The following is a 21,145-nucleotide window of genomic DNA, read 5'->3' on the forward strand; positions in this document are numbered from 1 at the left end:
CTGCAGAATAAAAGTCCGCAGACAACTGAATCCTAAATGTATGTATTTTGTGTGGATGCTTTTATCTTCCCTACTAGAACTGCCATCCCCTGCTTTCTAAAGCAGTAACCATATCTGATTAGTTCTGCAAGGTACCACTGAGGTATGAAGACAGGACCCTTAAAAATGAAGTGGTTGCAGAGAAAACATATAAAAGAAAGTCGTCACCATCAGTTAATTTATGAAGAAAAAAACCCAAACAAGCACAACAACCAAAACAAAAGAAATTGGCAACTTAATACAGCCACACTGGAGGATGTGATAACTATACCCATTTTATCAGCTTAAAATCGACCTTGAGGAGTTTATTACTTCACAGGAATCATAGCAGACAGATGATATATATTCTTGCATTGTAAATCGGGCTTTTACATAGCAGGGGAACACAAATTCCTTTGATAAAATTAATGAGATTCACCAGAAGCAGACAGGAACACTTTTATGTTCCTGTTTACGAGTGACTCCAAAGAGGTAACTCAAGTTTCTCAAAACAAACCCTTTAAAAATCATTTTTCAAGGTAAGAAAAACAAATGTGGGGAATCAATGCAAAAAAACTCTGCTGAGAAATAAATGACAGGAGTTGGTTGTTCAACAAGCTGCCCCTCCAAAAGCCTTTCCTCAGGTTGAAGAAGGGACCATGAGACCATCTAACTTCCCCTTGGCTCCCACTGTGGGATTGAGCCTGGTCCCTCTGTACCAGCCCCACTCCCTTGTCTTCAACTCTGGGCTGTTATAGGGGGCCTGGATTTGGAGGTGTCAGGCAAAGAGCCTTGCCTTCAGTGTTTGAATGTCCAGGAGTGCTGCAATGCTATTCTCTCCTCGCAAAGGCACCGTTAAGTTAAAATGCAGTGTGTCAGTCTTCCCCGAGCGCATCGGTGCCAGCCTTCTTCAATCCTTTTGTTGGAGAGCACTTTCTGCACTTCCCGTCTCATCTTGTGGACCTCTTTTGAGCTGTCTCCCATGACCTGGCGTCTTTTTCTAAAGGGAAAAGAGCAGCACTGGACATGGGACAGCACTTTTGGTCTCATAAACAGTGTGACGATGTAATGGGATTTCTGCCTACCCCTTTCCTATTTGCACATCCATATGTGAATATCAGCTCCCTTTTGTACCAGCACCAGCTCAGGAGGAGCTCACGTTGAATTTCTCTGAGCCCCTACGTGCAGCATCTTTCTAAGATACCTTCCTGTGTTGTCCCATCCTGCAACTCTGACTTTTTTCTTCTTTTGACCCTATTAAAACTTACTTGTTCGAAAGAGCTGAGTTTATTAAATAAACCAGATAACTCTATAGCTGCCTTGTCATCATTATCACTCTGGTAATATTTACTCCATCTAAAATTGCTGCTGGTGGTGATTTATTTAGTCTTTTAAAGCTGTTTGAAATAATACTTCTCTAGATTGCTGATGAAAGCGCTGAAGAGCCTCCCTGCAGCTCCCCAACAGAAACACCCTCATTAAATGCTAGTGTTACTTGGACAATTGATTTAGGTTTTCATCTGCTTGTGCTTTATTAATTTTCTGCTGTCCTCACTTTTTTTTTTTTTCTCTTACTAAATCAAGCACCTAGCGGAAGTCTATTACACTCAAGCCTGTACCTCTAGGAATTTAATCATACAAAACGAGGAAATAAAAGACCTGTTTACCAAGACCTATTTTCTATAAAAGCCATGAAGAGTAGTATTAGTTGTATTCTTCTCTATTTACCATGTGCTAGCTGATGACTACATCTCTTCTGCCTATGAGTGAAGTCAGGCAGAAGCTATCTGTGGTGCTCCGTTTGCTTCCTGAGTACAGGAGTTCCATCCCTGGAGGTGTTCAAGGCCAGGCTGGATGGGGCTTTGAGCAACCTGCTCTAGTGGGAGGTGTTCCTGCCCATAGCAGGGGGGTTGGAACTCGATGATCTTTAAGGTCCCTTCCTTCCAACTCTAACCATTCTATGATTCTGTGACCACATCTCTTCTGCTTATGAGTGATGTCAGGCGGCAGATATCTGTGGTGCTCCGTTTGCTTCCTGAGTACAGGACCCACGCTAACGCAATTCTCCATCTCCTGAAATACCACCACAGTGCCAACACGTACAAAGATCAGCAGGCCAGAAATCTCTTCAGCCAAGCCCTCTGGGACTTCCAGGCCACTCAAGAACACAGTAATTTCACCATATATCTTGCTAATAGGTGTTCTTTAGATGAGCCTTGAGTGTCCTCGGGTGATGCATATGCACCTCCCTGCTTGTTTCTAGACGCTGCGTAGTAATAGCTATTACACACTTGGGCTTTTTTTCTTCTTCTTTTTTTTTTTTTTGCATCACTGGCAACAGTTATCTGTCTGCTCTAGCGTTAACCTTGTATCACTGCTTAGATTGTGGTTGTGTATTAAGAAAAAAACATAAACCTTTGTTCCTTTTGCCCTTGTGCAATGCGCAATGTCTATTTCTCCCCATCTTCACCATTAAAGTATCCAACTGATTACATCCCTTCTTGTCACTTGTGACAGCAGAGTGTTATCTGGATGCTGCTGTTCTAGACTATCTTCTTTCTTTCCAAATTAAAAGTGGTCCTGTCTTTGATTATGCACCTGGGAGAGAGACAAGGGTTGGGGACTTTTTCTGACCTCTGTCTCAGTGAAACGAGGGCTTGTTGTGACCCCACGACCTGCCCTGCCCAGGTGTTCCCCATCCACTCGTGTTGGTGGCAAAGCCCTGGAAACTTCTCCCAGCCAAGAAGTGGCTTGGAGCAGGGCGCTGGGATCGCTCTCTGGAGCTGTCACACGTTTTTCCCTGGATCTGCAGAGAAGGGGTGGAAATAATGTTCTGTCGGGATCGAAGTTTTGGACTTCAGGGAAGGGCAGGGGCTTGGGACGCTAGCAGTGCGAAAAGCCTCACCAATTAAGCACCGTCTTTCCCAATTTCCGTGTAATTAAGGGTGGTTTTCTTTCCTTTCTTTCCTTTCTTTCCTTTCTTTCCTTTCTTTTTAAATTTATTAAAGACTTTTACGGCCCCTCCCGTGCCCCGATCCGGGCAGGGAGCGGCGCAGCCCCCCCGCCGCCGGGTGGGGGCGAGGCGGCGCCCCGGGGCGGGGAGGGAATCGGAGCCGGGGGGACGGACCGACCGAGGGACGGACGGGGCTAGGCTGGGGCCGACCGGCGGCCCGGCAGCATGACAGGCAGCCGCCGGTCCCCAGCCCCAGCCGGAGTAGCCGCCCCCCGCCAGCCGGGGAGCGCGGCCCCGGCGAAAAGTGAGATGCCCCCCCGGAAACAGCCGCGGCGGAGGCTGCGCGCCCGGCGGGCGGCGTGATCGCCTCCCGGCCCGGCCATGGGCCAGACCTCCGTCTCCACGCTGCCGGAGCCGGCCAGCGGTGAGTACCGGAGGGAGCCGGCGGCGGGACGGGGCGCAGGGAGGGCGAGGGGCCGCCGGGGCTGCGGTCCCCGGGGCGGGGGTGCGGTGCCGGCCGTCCCCGGGGCGCTGCCGCCCGCCGGTTCCCGCGGAGCGGAGCGGGATGGTGGCGGCGGCCGCTCCCCGCTCTGCCCCTGCCCGGCTCGGTAGCCCCGGGGGACGGGGGGGGAAAAGGGCTCCGCGGTGCCACTCTCCCACCTCCCCCGAGGGCTTGGGACTCCTGTTTTTCCCCCTTTAATAAATAAATAAGTAGGAAGGGGGAAGGAAAGGAGCTCTGGCACCTCGCCCGGCAGCGCGGCTCGTAACCCGCCCATCTGGTTGCTTTTGGCTCCGGGACGTTTTATGTGTAAGCAGACTATTGAAAATAAATAAATAGCGTGTGAGTGGAACCCCCCCCCGCCTCCATCTCCCCCCCCCCCCCCCTCCAGTAAAGCAGCCCTCGCTGTTTGCAAATTAACTTTTTTGAAGATAGTACGAGCTACCTGAGAATGCTGTTTGGAGGCGGGTTAGGATAACCCGGTGTGTTTTAGTTACCGCAAAACAGAGCGGGGCTCTTCCCACAATAATAGGATGTAGGATCTAAATTAACTCCAGCGAGGTTTGAAGTTCCCTGCGAAAATGTCACCGCACGCATGTTTTTCCTCAGCGCCTGTTTCCTTTGCATCCATTGAAAAATATAAACAAATCCTGTTGTAGACTTTTAATTCCGAAGGCTTGACTTTATTCTTAATTTGCTTATTGCTGTTAACGTAGGAATGTTTTGTCAAATAGGAGACAGCTCAACAAACTTTCTTTTTCCCCTTGTTTTGTCTTCCCGGGTGTTTCAAAGAATAGTTTTAACACATACATTTTCAGAAGAGCTCCATTATGTTGCCAGTGGTGCAACTTCCCAGTCATACTATCCCGGTCCGGATCTTGGATGATTTCTTCTCCCACCAAACACTGCATGAAAGAGAAATTTGACTGTTTCCAATAAATTTCACTATCCTGTTGAAGGTTTCACCCAGCAGCCAGCGCGTTAGAATTATATCAAGGTAGGCGTCGGGAAGCAGATGTAAGGAAACAGATGGACCAGTTAAAAGTTTTTGTTAAACTTCCTGTACAAAAATGTGTCCGAACTCTTATGTGCAAAAGTCTGTCGTGAGGGTGGTTTGTCTGGGAGGGGGCTGTGGTGCCTGTGTTCCCTCAGCAGAACGCTAACAGGCGGTAATTGGGCTGGATTTCTAGTTTTAGCTAAAAGAAAAAAGTCATCCTTGAATTTTTTCCTGACTGAAACCAAGATTTTCAATCAGGAGCAAAAAGAGACCGTTATCTGAAGATGTGAGTTCGGGTGAAGCTACCTCGCTATTGCCAAGTAAATTCTAGTTGTCGCCATTTTAAGAGCACTGCACTTGTGATGAGATGCTGGTAGCAGTGCCTCTGGAAGGTTTCACAGAAGAGCAATCCCACTGCACTTTCAACCCTGTGGAAAATGTTGGGAGAATATATTCTCAGCAAGAAATCATGGGGCCAGGTAGGTTTCTGGCTGGCATGGATTCTTGGGGGCGCAGTCATTTGTTTTCTCTAGCCTGCTGCGCAGTTATGGCCTGAATGCTGAAAACATTGGGAAGTTTGGGAGGACCCATCCAGCTTTCATCAGGGCAGGAGAATGACTTTGATCGGTTTTAGTTCAGATGGGTTGCCCCTCAGGCAAGTAGTCTGAAAATCTTCGTTGATTTTGCTGTGCCAGCCAACTACAAGCCATTTAAGTCTTTGACAGCTGCTAGAGATTAGAGCTGAAGGAGATCCCTGTTTTACACACGCAGGGGCTACAAATCTGTTTTAGTGCTAAGGAATCAATAGTGCATTCAGATCCCCAGTGAGCCACACAAAAGCAGCTGTGAGAAGTTACTTGCCTGTTCGCTCCCTTTTTTTTTTTTTCCCCATCCCTGCCAGCCTGGGAGGGCTCAGATCCTGCCCTCTCATCCCTGCTGTGCCCCTGCAGGGTTCAGAGGGGCTGTTGGCTGGGCGCAGGGTGGGGGGCACCGCTGGTAAATCGCCGTGGGGCCTTCGGGTGGACTGATACGGTGAACATGGTTTGATGGAGAAAACTGAAGTAAAAGGTTTTCCTGAAAGTCACAGAGTGTTGGAAGAGATGAAATATATGCATAATACAATACTCAGCATGGACTCCAGCCAACGCCCTGCATTGTTTGTGGGGTTTTTTTTGTTCTTGTTCTTTTTTAAGATTTACTTTAAATCAAAGATTTTACTCTTGGAAAAGGAAATATTGTCCTGAAGTACTTACACAGACCCAGGTCCTCGTGGTACTTTCCCATTGGGTTGAGTGCGAGACCGAGGCCTAACCATAAAACTCAAAAATCCTTCTCGACTGGGCAAATGTAGACTCATACCAGTTGGATTAGAGTGCCTATAAAGAGAGGAAGAATCGGATTTTCGTGCCCCATTGGAACTTTCTTTAGTAGCAGTGCTTTCTCGTTAGAGTTTGCCGTCAGCTGTGGGTGAGTGGGTGTTGAAGTATTTTGGACAGGAGGATCAGGGCTTTAATCATCTCCCATAAATATGCCCATAAATGTGGGCAGTAAAGCAGGTCTTAGCTGCCTGTGGACACGCACCAGGCAATCCTTTGCTCCTTCTCCTCCTGGGTTCCAGCTTTTCAGTCATTCAGATAAATTTTCTAAAGCTTGTTTGTTATTTGTCGTTGTTAGCAAATGTGAACAAGCAGTGGTCGGAAGAGGGGCTTGGGAAGACAGTACAGATATATGGAAAAAGAGGAGTGTGTACTCTCTGTGTTCATCTTCCTTCCTCTTCTGTGATTTTCCCACGCCTGGCAGGACTCGATTAACGGCTCTCTCCCCATTCATTGGCTGGAGTTCAGTGCTTTTGGGGGTTATCAGCCATTGTGTGCAAAGGCTATCACTTCTGCTTTCTGATCTACAGTTTATCAAAGGGCAGCAGAGCTGTGTGCTTTTTTTCAGTCTTTTTTTCTCTTTTTTTTTTTTTTCTTTTTGGATTTGTTCTTGTAGTTCAGTACCAGCCACAGTACTGGGAAACAGCCAGGTCCTCAAGTGGAAGCGTGATCGGCATATTGGGAAGGTAACATTTAAAAGCAGACCCAGTTAGGTGGCAAAAGACATTTTTGCTGTTTCTTGAATAGCGATGCCCTGTTGGGAATGAAACTTGCAGTGAAAACAGACCCACCAGTGTTCCTGGGAAGAGGTCGGTCAGTTGAGCACGGAGTCTGTGGAGCACAGCAGAGGGTACGTGGAGGGGAAGGACAAGCTGCAAAGGGAAGGTCTCGGGAACCTCTTGCCCCGATGGTCAGGGTGCTCAACGGGGCCAGTTGAAGACTGGGGTCAGATCCCTGTGCTGACCCACAGCGCCAAGTACGTAATCCATGGTCTTGTTTACTCCAGGGTGGGTGGGGAGTTCCTCTCATCCTATACGTTTTACAGAAACAGAACACAAATTGTCAGGCTGGCCTTTCATCCTGTTACAGACCCAGAGTTTTTTCAAGCACATGAAAATGTACTTCGACAGCACAGGAAAACCGTTTCCCACCCAGCTCCCCCCGTGAGATGAAAGCAGTCCATGGTAGGATCCCGTTGTTTGTTGACCTTGGCACTCGGTGAAATGATTATCAAAGGTCAGAAGCGAGCATGTTTCTCAGACTGCTCTTTTTCATCTCTCTTGGCTTTATGGGATTTCCTGCTCATTGGCAAGGAAACAGCAGCTTCACCTGTGTCTGTGCAGAGGAATTGTAATTGCCTTAATGGGGCAACCTTATCTTAATCCTGAAGTGAAATGGAAAGCTAATATGTGTTTCAGCAGCTCTAGATGTTGGTAAGCAAAGGAACTGGTTATCAGTACGGCAATTTCAGGACTTGTCTGAGGAGAAGTTATTCCAATAGTGCTCTTTGGTAGTAGGTACTTGTGAGCCTTCCCGAGGGTGCTGTTCTGGAGCAAGCACTTCTGTTCCTGAAGAGTTGGACATGGATGTACTCAGCCGTAGCCTTAAATTCTCATCCTGACTCAGTCCACTATGAATCTGGATGTGCAGACAAGCCCTTACAGTAGTAATTGTGAATGAAGAAAAAAATGAAGTTGTTTTTTCTCCTCCATCTTCTCTTCCTTTCAAAAGCAGAACAACTTTGACATCATGTGTTAAAGTGTTGGTTGACTGTCAGCTGAACATGAGCCAGCAGTGTGCCCAGGTGGCCAAGAACAGCATCCTGGCTTGTATCAGGAACAGCATGGCAAGTAGGACTCGGGAGGTGATCTGTACTCAGCACTGGTGAGGCCCCAACTCGAGTACTGTGTCCAGTTTGGGGCCCCTTACCACAAAAAAGAAATTGAGGTGCTAGAGCGGGTCCAGAGAAGGGCAACGAAGCTGGTGGGGGGTCTGGAGAGCAAGTCTTATGAGGAGAGGCTGAAGGAACTGGGGTTGTTCAGCCTGGAGAAAAGGAGGCTGAGGGGAGACCTTATCGCTCTCTACAACTGCCTGAAAGGAGGGTGTAAAGAGGTAGGGGTCGGTCTCTTCTCCCAAGTCACAGGCGATAGGACAAGAGGAAATGGCCTCAAGTTGGGCCAGGGGAGGTTCAGATTGGATATTAGGAAAAAGTTTTACTCTGAAAGGGTTATCAAGCATTGGAATGGGCTGCCCAGGGAAGTGGTTGAGGCACCATCCCTGGAGGTATTTAAGAGATGGGTTGACATAGTGCTTAGAGACATGGTTTAGTGATGTTTTTTATCAGAGTTAGGTTGATGGTTGGACTAGGTGATCTTAAAGGTCCCTTCCAACCTAGACAATTCTGTGATTCTATGATCATTGCACTTTACAGGAGGGCATCTCAGAGTATTTCCAGGCACAATGAGCTACTCGCAACACACCTGTTAGCTGGTCATTTTAGTTATTGGTGCACTTTAGAAGAGTGAAAAGCTGAGATATTGAGCTGAAATGTCAAGTTGCACTTGATGTGAAGCCCTAAATGACTTGACCACAGCCACAAAAGTTCTTCCTTCTTTTTTCTGAGGGTTACGTTGATTAGGGGCTTTGCGGCTGAACCCTTGTAATACTGCACTGGGAATCCTATTCCTTTTTTTTCCCTTCTTTATGCTTTTTGAAGAGTTGTAAGTACAAAGGGAACTCTGGTTTTAGTTGCTGCTAAATTTACATCCAAAGCTTTTCAGTTTTTGTGGATCTTGTGCAAGGGAAACTTTTTCCTCGTCCTACCAGCATTGTCAGATGGGGCTACAATTGTGGCAGCTCCAGAATTTGGGTTAATTAAATAGGCAATTTGCCCCAGACTTTGGGCTGATTGAGTGGATATTTTAGATACTTAGTCAAAGGCATAAAAAGCCCATGTTTTCAGACAGAACGGCTATCCACAAATTTGCCTGCTACTAATGGGAGCTCTAAGAGCTCTTTTAAAAAATTAGTCCTTGTGTGTCTTCAGCTGAAATATCAAAAGTAATAGCAACTACTGAAACTGTAGGTCTCAGCACCGAAAACCATTCTGATTTGTGCTGTTGGTGAGGGTCCGGGTGTGAGCATGTGGAACGAATCACGATTTATAGAGAAAAAAATTGTACATGTTTGGAAATATAACATGTTTAGAAAATACGAAGTGTATTTCCATGTTCATGGGTGCTGCCATATACTCCGTGCTCTGGCCCGGACCAAGCTCCTCAGCTGCAGCAGTAACGCCCTGCAGAGGAGGCTGCAATCTGAGCCTTCGCTATGGGGCATGGCCAAGAGCAGAGATCTTGTAAGGACATGGAGGACCAGCCACACCACAGGTTCCTGTCGTATGTGAACTCCGGGATGATGAGTGTGTGAAAATAAAGGCCTGATGCTCAGCAGGTCCCAGGTCGGTGTCTCACCTCTTCTCACTCTGAGGCTGCTTCAAGGATGATCAGGAATTCTCCTCACTTAGCTGCCAAAATAGGTGACCTTTCATGTCAGGCAAGCTGGCAAAGATGCCTTCGTGCGCTGGTGTTTGGTAGCCACTAATCACCTGTTCACAGTGTTAATCATCAGCTTCCTCATCTGCCACGAGGAGAATGAGAGCTGGCTCCTGGGACATCAGTGTGGGCAGGGTGGTGGAGCTCTGTGGGCTGGCTGGGTTTGTGTAGAGTTGTCTTCTCAGATGACCACCCCGATACTTCCCCCCCAGCTGAAAAGCTCACGGGAGATCTTGTTTCATCCTGAGCCCCCTGTGCTAAGCCCCACCAACAACTGATCCCACTCCGTTGGATCTCAGCCACCCCTTGGATCAGTTGTCCTTCCTTCCTAGATCTGCTTTCTCGGCTTTCTTACTGCTCCTGGGTAATATCACCCTGTCCTTAGGTTGTGTTTTCCATTGCAGATTTCAGAACACTTTCCAGTCCTTTTTATAATATTCGTTGATTTAAATGGGAAAACTGAGCACAAGGAGGTGGGACAGCACCTAAGACACCGCCAGGAAGAAACCAAAGAGCTCCCAAGTCCTTATCGGTGTTTGAGTCTTAGCACGATCCCGCCTATTAAAAGCAGAAAGGACTTGGACTTTTATATCTTTCTTTATATGTTTTTACCTACTTAAAGTTGACCTTTAGTGGTTTTTGACACTGATGCTTTTTGGGATTTAAGAAATGAAGAAACAGTAACATTGCTGAAAAATAATTCTGAATCGGTGCTGGGTTTGGATTTATTTTTCACTTTAGTTTATTGTTTTAAAATATAATAATGATGATTTAAAAAAATGGAACGCACTTCAGGCTTTGCGTCAATCACTGATGGATTTAAAAAAAATACTTCAGCAAACAGCCAGCTTATTTCTGCCCAATGTATTCAAATTGTGACAACAACTAGAAGAATATTCCTGATCCGCAACAACGTCCCAACCAGCTGCCATTCAGTCCCATCTAGAGAAGTCATTTCCGACGTGTCCATTCATCGCCTTCTCTAGTTGACATAAGGTGCATTCCAATGTGGTTTTTCCAATGGGAATCGTGACAATGTGGTAGAGGGGTTTTCATTCAAGTAGGTCTGGGCAGGGCCGGTGCTAGGCATCGGAAAAAAAGAGAGGAGGTAGTTTGCTGGTGACGATAGCCCAGTTGTGTGTCTGGGAAGAGGCATTTCAGTTTTGTCTGTGCCCCTGAGTCAACAGAATTCAGTTTTGCCAATGCTGCTGAGAAGCCATCACTCAGGTCTGGTTTCAAGCCACATAACGCATACTGATGTTAAAAATAGGTGCAAAACTGAAGAAGGAAGAGACAGAAAATGAGAGTATAAACCATCAGCAGGGAAGGTAGGTAGACAGTGAGAGGGTTTTTTATTTTATGTCCCCAAAACAAAGTCAAAGGCAAAGAACTAAATCATTTATATCTGCTTTTAGGTGGACTCTACAACCCCTAGACTGTCAAGCGTATTTTTTGGCAAATGGAAAATTACAGTGGGGCTCCAGAGTGTGCTATTTCCTAAAATGTTGTGATAGAAACAGTTCAGTAGGAACTAGGTAGGATGGTCACTGTGAACGTCAAGGTGGTGCATGTTGTGAAGATGGGCTGCTTGATCTCTGACCAGAATCGCATGGGTTACAGTGCTGTGTGTCCTCTCTCTTGGGTTTGGTTTTTTCCCCCATTTTGTTCTGGATATTACAATACATGAATCAATTTAACTATGCCTGTTTGCAGTCCACGGAGTATTTTGGACTAACAATCTGTACAGACAATGCAATTACCTCTGTCCATCATGTGGAGGCTCATTATTAGGAAATTTGATTTAAGACTTGAGCGGCTTGCAGGCTTTATAAGAGGTCACTGCATAGGAATTAATTTCTTCTGTCACTGACTTGGGTCTTGGGCATTTGGAAATAAGGTCTCTGTCAAAAGTGAAGGTCTTACTTACCTTTGTGCTCTCTCACTGCTTTGAACAGCTGTGATGATCAGTGTAACTGGGGAATCAGTGTTTACTCTGAGGGTGGTGAGACTCTGGAACAGGTTGCCCAGAGAAGCTGTGGCTGCCCCATCCCTGGAGGTGTTCAAGGCCAGGCTGGATGGGGCTTTGAGCAACCTGGTCCAGTGGGAGGTGTCCCTGCCCATGGCAGGGGGCTTGGAACTTGATAATCTTTAAGGTCCTTTGCAACCTGAACCATTCTATGAAAAACGCTAGGGAGAAATGAGGGCCTAGGTTGCTCTGCAACTGTATGGAAGTCTAGGGTATGCCGTCAGGTTGCATGCATGTAAAATAAGAAAAAAATGTGAAGATAATGACTTCCTGTCTGTTTTGTATTGATAAAAGAGTTGACTGAGTGTATGTTGTAGTAATACTGTTCTATATAATACTATAAAATTGTGATAACACTTTGTTACTTGGCAGATCAGAGTGCTAATACAGAATCCTGTATCAATCGTAGCTTTGTGAAAATGAAGTTTAACATGAAAAGATGTAAACAGCAAGGGATGTGTTGCCATTTTCTTCTCTGATTCCTGCTTTGGTTTCATATGAATTAGAGTAATGTTTTTTCAAGCAGAGTCAGACTGTGACATAGCTGTTCTAACATTTGAAACTGTGTGAGTGTCGTGGCTTCTGTTCCCAAAGATCAGCCTGCATCCCTCACCCCTGAGAATGTCCTTTTTTTCCATTAGTGTTGCAGCATGTCTTCATTCTGACCAACTGGCCAAACTGTCAGCAAATCCTAGTTGTGTAGATGGGCCATCCTCGTTTCAGTGTTATTTAATCCTTTTTGTATTTGCTGGATCGGTATGTTTTAATGTGTTGCCCAGGAAAAGTCCAAGAACGGTGCAGAGACCTTAGATGCTGGTTGAGCTTTTAAGCCTGGGCTATTACTGCTCTGTGCGAACAAATCATGTAGTTTATAGTCTAGAAATAATTAATGAAAAATACAGACAGTCTCTAATGTTTATTGATTTAAGCTACATAGGTAATTTGCACAATTAGAATAACTGTGATAGACCATGAAACTTGATGTTTTCACTGCGATCCCATAATTTACATTTCCAGCTTAAGCCATTACTGACAAGACTTAGAGGTGCACAGGGACTCTTTTCCAGGCTTAAGAATTTTTCTTTAATGCTTGAAGCTTCAGCTCAGAAAATTAACTCTTGACTGGGGATTTGTCACCCCTGGTTGTATTTCTGGGGTTTGCAGCCCAAAGCTTTGTTGATACACACTAAAATTATTGTCATTTTGCTTGATCTTTTCTGCTGAAGAAGACAGGGCTCAAGATCAGGCTGGATGGGGCTTTGAGCAACCTGGTCTAGTGGGAGGTGTCCCTGCCTATGGCAGGGGGGTTGGAACTCAATTATCTTTAAGGTCCTTTCCAACTCTAACCATTCTACGATTCTGCCTGTAGAGAGAGGGCGGGCAACAGAAAGTGATTCAGACCCCGACTTCTGTTTGGTAGCCAGCTGAACTCAGTAAAATCGTACTTGTCGTGAGTGAAATTGGGTCTGAATGCCCGGGAAACTTCACAGGAGGGCAGCCTGTTGCTGGAGAGGATGGCATGTTGAAGAAACAAACCACAGCAACGGGAGCAGGGCCCTCCATTCCAGCTCAGCCCGCTGCAGTTGGATGCACCGGTGGTCCTCCTTCTCAAACCAGGAGCTGGGAAGCCAGTGCCGTGTGCCAGTGTCTGTGTCTGCATCCTCAGCAAACTGTGGCCTCTGTTGATGTATCCCAGATACCGGTATAAGTCAGTGTGTGGTGTTACACAGATACCAAAAGGCACAGCAGTTCATGGAAGAGTCATGGTGCTGTAGCCCTAGGTCATGTCCATCTGTTCCCAGTGTCATTTTTTGCCTATACCATAGGGAGTGAGGTGCCCGAGATGCTCACTCCTGGCCAGCGTTTGCCTGTGAGGCCCTGGTAAGCCTCAGTGTGGCTTGTAGATCCCCCACCTCTACCGTCTAAGAGGTGCATGGAGATTTCCAGTGCTTGGGCACCAAACCAGTGAAGTTCATCAACACAGCAGCTCCCTGAGTTAAAAACGTGGTGTGACTGTGAATAGTGAGGGACTTTTCTCCCAGTTGCTTTCCTTGCTGATAGCCCCCAGAGATAAACTTACCTGAAGCATTTCTGTCATAACAAGCAATATAAAGTCACCCAGGCTGAAAACTAATCTCTTGTGGGCTTTTTTTTTCTTTCCTCCTTTCTCCCCCAGATCCTGGATGAGTCAACAAAGAAATGACACTTTCATTGTGTGCTTATGAGACAGATTCAGTGGGATACAATCAAGTAGTTTGACTCACGTAACCACTTAAAGTTGTTGGAAGCTGGTGGGAAATGATTTTTAGATACTAGCTGTCTTTACAAAGGGAAAAAAAAAAAAAACCCAAACAGTTCATTGCCAAGAAACTGGGCATGTTTAAATTATACATATATAATGTGTTATAATTTATTGCTTTGGTAATAATTCAAAACTGGCTGTGCATTTCCTTTCCTGTAAATTCATTCAATGTGTCTGAAGGTTACTGGTTTGTTTCTTGGAGTTGTATAGATTTATTGCATTTCTGAAGGGAAGGAAGTGTTGATTTTGGCACGGATGCTAAGAATATTCTTGTTCTGAAAATGTGAAGCAGGGCTCAGTGCACTGCTAATCTCGCCTCTTTTGTGCTGATACGGGGAAGGGTGTAGTGGTTTTCTGGTCCTACATGTTATACCACCATGCATGGTTCTCCTCTTCCAATGAATTGTTCAAGTGATTGATAAAAAGAAGCAAAAAACTAGTATTAATAATTAGTATTAAAAATCTGTATGTGATTTAAAACGATTGCACTAATTGCAGAGTAGTTCCTGTGCTTAGATTCCTGAAATGAAAAGTTTTGGAAAGCGGCTCTGACTCTTAAATAAAAGACACCAGATTTGATTTCTTGGGAAGAAGATGCTGTTGTTGCTTCTTACTTGAATATTGCTGCTGTTGACACATGGAAATAGGGTATGGATGAAATCTATAAGGCCTGATGGTGAGACATGAAAGAGTCTGTGTCTGTGCGAGGGAGCGAACAATAAAATGGACAACTAAGAGTGTGGATAAAGCCAAGTTGTCAAGAGCTGGACAAGCACCAAGCAGAAATGAAAAATGGTCTATACTTTAGTTGGAGGAGAAAGTCGTAGAGAGTAGCAGGATATGAGCCAGCAAGAGAGAGAGGGAGATGTTAACTACAAAGCATTGCAGAAACTACATGACCATGACGGTTGGCTTTCAAAACCTTTTGTTGGACAATACCATCATGTAACTGTGTGGTGGTATAAAGCGAACATGACTCTGAAGAGGAAGAAATTTTTGTTGGAAAAGTTTGGGGGAATTCGCAGAGACCTGAAACTGAAAAAACAAGTATCTTGGATACTTACAGCAACACCTCTCTCTTTACTCCCCTCTGGCACTGCTCCTCCTGCTGATTTAATTTTCCCATCCCTACTGGAGGCAAGCGGGGGGAGAGGAGGAGGAGGGCATATTTCAGCCAGACCCAGCAAGACAAACAGTTTGCTTCTGGAACATCTAATGCACCTGGAAACTCTGTAGCTTAGTTTGAAAAGCATAATAAAAAAATGTGTTGAAGAGAAAAGTATTTAATGTCAATATTGGATCTCTAGCACCATGCCTCTTTGAAAGAAGAGCAGGAAAAAAGAATATACTTTAATAGCTGTCACCTATGTATGATGAAAAAAAACTTGAGAATACAGAGCTGGGACACTAGAAAGCATCCAAAAGCCAAGCATTATTTTCAATACATTTTAAACCATTACACAAAGATTTGGGACTTTATGGGTTTCTCTAGTTAGCAGGGGAAGCTGGACACAGAATTTGGTGTATAGCACTGCACGCTGTAGTGAATAGACTGATTATTAGTTTGGGAATGGCTGTGGCGGCTGAAGATGCACCCACTCATGCTTACCTTCCCTTAGACAGAAGTTACCCTCACCTCGGCTTAGCCCTGCTGATGTTCAAGCCTCTCCCAACTGCTTCAGTGCAAAATCTGTTAGTTTGTAAGAATAAAGGCCACAGCTTTTTATCCTGGCATGATCTGGAAGGGTTCGTGTCCTGTGTGACAATGAAATACTGTTATCCCCTGACCTCGCTGTGGATGGAGCATGCTGGACCTGAAAGCCATAGACCAAAGAACAAAGTGAGCACAAATGAACAAAAGTCAGGCCATGGATTTTTGGGTTTGTACCTTTCAACCAGCCATCCTTCAGGGATCTGTTTGTAGAGAAAACATCTCTCTCTGTTGCTCAGCCTACACTGCATTTGGGGTTTCCTCAACCACAGAAGAAAAACATTGCGAGAAACATCCCTAGAAGATGAAACGAACAAAAAAAAAAAACACCAGTAATTTGAAGTCCTTCATTAAGTGAGTTCACTGTGGTGGAGAAATACAGCTGAGGACAGCTGGTGGGTTAATGCTGTGGCTAACTCTTCCTTTAGCTTTTTGAAGGGAGCAGCAGCCTCAGACCCTGCCTGCCTGTGGTTTAGCAGATAGTGTCCTTACACCCTGAGGATGTTCCTGGGTGGGAATGCTACTGTTTAGCATATTTGGCAATCTGTTTTTTCCCCTGAGGGCTTGTTTCAGGGGTTATATACCACCAAGGCAGAACTGAACACCAGTGTCTTTTCCTCAGCACAGAGGTGTCTGGTAGCACAGATTAGGTTTTTTTAACCCCCTAAGAATTGATACACCCTCTGTATATATGGGGCCAGAGGTTCCTTTCTTTCAGTTTAATTTTTTTTACTCTTTATGCAGTAAATTCCACATAAGAGTGAGGGGAGAGTGGAGGAAAAACAGATGCAGTGCTACTAATTAAATTAGCCATCTCTTAACAACAAATAAATACCAGGCAGTTCAGTCTTGTAAAAAAAAAAAATGCCAGCATGGAGCCTGTTCTTTCTGGTTTAAGGGATTACTTGAATGCCCACATGTCAATGTGGGGAAAATGTGCAAATCTAGAGAGACTTATTTTGTCTTACCCTGTGTATTTCTTCAATTCCACCTTTGCACCTACCACTTTTGCCTTTTTTTTTTTTTTTTTTTTTAAACCTGTGGGGTGGTAGCAAAGGTTTTGAGGCAAAAAAATGTCATTCTTGAGGGGTGAAAAAAAAGGAGTGTAGTTGAGGTGAGAGAGAAGGGAGGGGAGTTCTGGTAGTGCTGAGGCTGTGCAAGAGGTGACCCTTCAAGGAGGTGGGTAGCAATGTGAAAAGTCTTTTTAAAGACTTCCAGTAGCCCTCTCTAGCCCAGCAGCTTGCTATGAAATTGTGTGAGAAAGCCAACCATTAATATATCTCAATGCAATTATTGTTGATATTGTATTATGGTTGTTGTTATATTTTGCTGTGAATTTCTGTAGCACAATTTGCAAGAAAACTGTGACAACTTTTCAAAATATTTCTCATCTCTTGTTGGTTAAAATAGAGAAGCCAGGGCTCTGGTAGCAGCAACTGGGTTTAGACATAGAGAACTGTTTGCAGTTGGAGGATGGTTCATACCTGTGCTGCTCAAGTTTAGTATATTACTCCTGATCTTATACAGGAGTTTAAATAAAAGAGCCAGTTGGCTCTTAAATTGGTTTTAATTTACTTTTATTCCTTCTAGAACAAGAAGGTACTGAACATCCTTGGAGGTGTTCAAGACTAGGCTGGATGTGGCTGTGAGCAATCTGCTCTAGTGGAGGTGTCCCTGCCCATGGCAGGGGGGTTGGAACTCGATGATCTTTAAGGTCCCTTCCAACTCTAACCATTCTATGATTCTATGTTCAGTGAAGGTTAATGATGCTTTTCTAGCCATTTTTTTTAACCTGAGTCAGGCTGTGCTGTTGTGCTTACCTACGCTCCTTGTGTTACACATCTATATTGAAGCACAAAAAATCTACCAAAGAATAAGGAAGTCTTCAATTTTACTTTTTTTGGCTTTGTATGTTTTCATCACGTATTCAGGTTTTTGCTTGAATTCCCATACCTTATGTGAGCACCACATGTGAAAGGTTCAGTATGACTTGCCGGCGATGGCCTTCTGTACCTCCTGTGTGTAAGGGAGAAGACAGTCCCACCGTCGGGTCAGTGGCCGCCGCATGCAGTGACCCCTGCGTGGGGCAGGAGCTGTGCGGTGGGACGCACCGGTCCCTTTTTGGGTCCCTCCCGGGGTGAAAACTGCTGGTCCTTCCCACAGCTCAGCATCCAGCACTCCGGAAAGTGAGCCACAGGGTCTAAAAATGTGTTGAATGTGTGTGCCGAGTGCTTGAATGTTTGCAAGAACGGGAGGGAGGTTTAGGGAAAATTATAGACCTTTTTCAAGGCAAGAAAAGTGACTGAACCCTTTATCACTTCTTTTCACTTCCAAAATGTCACAACCACTCCCCTAAGCTGGGGAAGGTTGCCGTCATTTGTTTGTAAGCTCCTTGAAGGCGCTCTTTTAAAGAATAATTATTAACCTCTTTCTGTTTCAAAACCTGCACTTACACAGAGCGTGTTTCGGTGGAGATGGAGTTACGTGACAGCTTTGTTCAGCACGGCAAAGAGAATTTTCCAGGAGGTATTTTCTGGGGGAGGTAAATTGCCAGAGGCTGCAGGAGGGCCCTCCGCTGCTTCGGCTGAGGTTGGAGCTGAAGGGGCTTCAAACAAGGCAGTTGGAGCAGTGCTTGGGGACGGCTGCGAAGGCATCGTGCTTTGTAGAAGTGCGGGAGGACTAGGTTCCACCCCTGGTTGCCAGCCCGCTGGCACGGGGGCAAGAGCATCCATCATCCGTGGGCTCTTTGCTTTCCTTTCCCTCCTCAGATCCTCACAGAGATGCCGTTTTGGGATCGGTGAGCAGGGACCCAAGTGAGCCCTGGCTGCTGGGACAGGCTGCCTGCTTCTGGGCAAACCCTTGGAGAAAGACCCCCATGGAAAAGCCACCAGTGATAACTAAGGATTTGCTTGTTTCTTTGTGGGAGACTCTGCACATATTGATTCATTCTAATCTGCCCAGAGGCTGCCCAGAGAGGTGGTGGAGTCTCCATCTCTGGAGACATTCAAACCCACCTGGACACGTTCCTGTGCGACCTGCTCTGGCAGGGGGGTTGGACTAGATGATCTTTAGAGGTCTCTTCCAACCCCATATCACTCTGTGATTCTGTGAAATGAGTGGATAAATAACGCTTTCTCTCCCTTGTTGGGAGCTCCCATCTACTTGATGGCAGCTCCCATCAGCTGCCATTGAGTCGCAGAGAAGAGAGGAAAGAGAAACAGTCAGGACAGGCAAAAACTGCCAGCAGGAATTTCTGAAATATTCCTCTGGGCTTTCCTAAGGGATGGCTTGCTTTCCCAGGGACCGCTGGAAACAGGCAAGCACCCCGTCACATAACGTTCCCTCTCTAGGAAAACATTTGGTAGTAGTTTAAAAAAGAAAACTTTACAGAGCTTAAATAAAGCCAAAGATGAATTTGGTGAACCCTGATGCTGTACATACTTTACTGGGCAGGATTTTGAATTTCCAATGCTGCTTGGAGTTGCAATAGGTGCAGGGCTTGCTGGGCATATTTGGGCTTTTTGCACCACCTTTTTTTTTTAAATCAAGTTCTTACTATGGCACTTTTAAGCACATTGCTAAACACCACTTTTGTGTTCAGTTCATCTGTATCAGCACGGTCGTGGCACTCAAAGACACTGCGGATTGTAAGTAATCGTAACATTCATGAAATCCTAATAATTATTGAGAACGGCTTCAATTTCGTTCAATTTTTAAAGCAAACCATTTCAGCGTTTTTCATTTCTATTCTGGCTTGTAATTACTCAAGGATCATATAGCCTGGTTTACCTCTGCAGTCATAAGGAATAATTAAAAAAACCCAAACAAAACTGTTTTTTTTTGTTAGAAGTTTAAAGAGAGTCTTTAAGAAAACACGAAACAGTGAAGTGTGTCGTTCTGTACAGTGGGAGTGACCTTTATCATCGTTAGTCTGGCTAAAGTAGGCTAAGTGATTCTTGATGTCTGTATTGGGTTTTGTACAAAGTAAATAAATCAATATATTATCTGATTCAGGACAAGCTTGAATACAAGCTGGGAGACTTAAAATTTCTCATTGGGCTACAACGACTGCTAACTCCTGTCTGTGCCTGGCTCAGTAGGGGAAGGAGAGGAAGGGTATTCCAGGCGGCAGCTCAGTGGTACGTGCTCTCGTAGCTGGGGTGGGCTCAGATCCACCCCTGCCCCCGCCAGGAAAATAGGCATCACTGCCGGTGCCGTTTGAAACTCTTATTAATGATGTGTGCTGAAGCTAAGTACCGCATGAATACAGTTAGTCTGTGATAGTATAGCACTAAAATGCATTGGCGGGGAGAAGATGGGGCCTGGTATTTATTCTGTGGGTAGATGCTTTCCGCCTTAAGGGATGCTCACCCAGCTCCAGCTAAAACAATTCGGTTTAAACTGGCACATACAAGTTCAATTTGGCATTTTATTTAGCCTACAGATGACAAAGATGCATTTTTATGATTGCTCAGTGCCAACGTCTGAATGAGAGAAGTGTTGGAAAAGGACGTGCTGCAAACAAAATCGTACGGACTTTTCAATAGCTGAAAACTCCTAAAAATGCAACAGCTGAGCAGGTGGCAATGAAAAACCAGAAATCTGTTGTTCAAGCTGTTCTCTTTTGTTTTATACTCGGAGATGGAGCAAGAATGGTCGTTATGGTTTTTGTTTGTACGGCTCTTGTCACAAAGAGGTTCTGATCTATGACCAGCCCTTGTAAGCACAGCGATAATACAGTCATTCATTATTAACGGAGCAGAGGAGAAGTGGGGACCTCAAATACAGCACAAGACAAGCAAGTGGGGAAATGAAGGTATCAATTATGTATCTGCTGTGTTGGTGATGCTCGTACAGAGTTAGTTGTTTTCCCCCAAGGGAAGAATCTGCTGGAAGAGCGAAGTGTATTCTCAGTGCCTTCTCTGGCAAAAAGTCTCCCCATCCGAGGCGTCACCAAGCCCTTTTCTTTAACCCTTTTCCCTCCCAGGAGGACCTTGATGCTTTGGTTAATCCTGGCCCTACAAGGAGAGTGCTGCTGGCTCTCCCACAAGGAAGTGGGATCCTGGTTTCCAGCCCCACTTCCGTGAGCATCTGCACCCTGGGGACATGTTGCAAACGGGGCACTCTCCTGGCACGGCATCCCGGTGCGCTGAGCCCAAGGGAAGCAGCTTTCCATTTGCAATTTGTTCCAAAAGCTGAAGCCTTTTGATTATCTGTGCCTCACTTCCGTAAACACTGGTTCCATGGAAAAATTGAAGTTCAAAATGTGTTTCAATACAGCCTTCAAATCTATATAAAGATAGTACTGCAATTCCACTGGGTTTTGCTGTAGTGATCTACGGTGCCACCAGCTCACTTGATGGAATTACTATTTCTTGATTGCGTAGGAAAGGGAGCATGCTGGTTTGTAAAGTATAACTGAATCTCATCACAAATCGTACATGGACCTGAGGGTCTGTGTTTAAATTGGCAAAGGAGGAGCAGCTGGGCTGACAGATATGTCAGCTTGTGCCTTATTTTCCCCACCCTGACCCTAATAAAGAACAAGATACAGGGAATAAAACAGCTGTTTGCTGTGTGGCCGGGGATGGAGAGAGTAATGAAACTTGATGCGGAATAAAAGTCAGCTGCAACTTGGCAACTCCCATTTCCTCATAGCAAAGAAGATGACTTTGACTGTAATTCAGAATTGTGGTATTGTAGGTACAG

General features: G+C 45.4%; 1 protein-coding gene across 2 annotated transcripts in view; it reads left to right on the top strand.

Moving 5' to 3' along the window:
- Nucleotides 1-3,124: 3,124 nt before the first annotated feature.
- PHACTR2 (phosphatase and actin regulator 2) overlaps nt 3,125-21,145 on the top strand; it is a 78,962-nt gene continuing 60,941 nt past the window's right edge. Inside the window, exon 1 of one of the 2 annotated variants that reach the window (XM_074167359.1) lies at nt 3,125-3,395. In XM_074167359.1, the coding sequence (XP_074023460.1) occupies nt 3,353-3,395 (43 nt within the window). In that variant the 5' untranslated portion in view covers nt 3,125-3,352. The remainder of the gene's footprint in view (nt 3,396-21,145) is intronic. The other variant, XM_074167354.1, reaches the window with a different exon arrangement.

This window comes from Numenius arquata, chromosome 2 (genome assembly GCF_964106895.1).
Source record: "Numenius arquata chromosome 2, bNumArq3.hap1.1, whole genome shotgun sequence".
NCBI classification, from domain to species: domain Eukaryota; kingdom Metazoa; phylum Chordata; class Aves; order Charadriiformes; family Scolopacidae; genus Numenius; species Numenius arquata.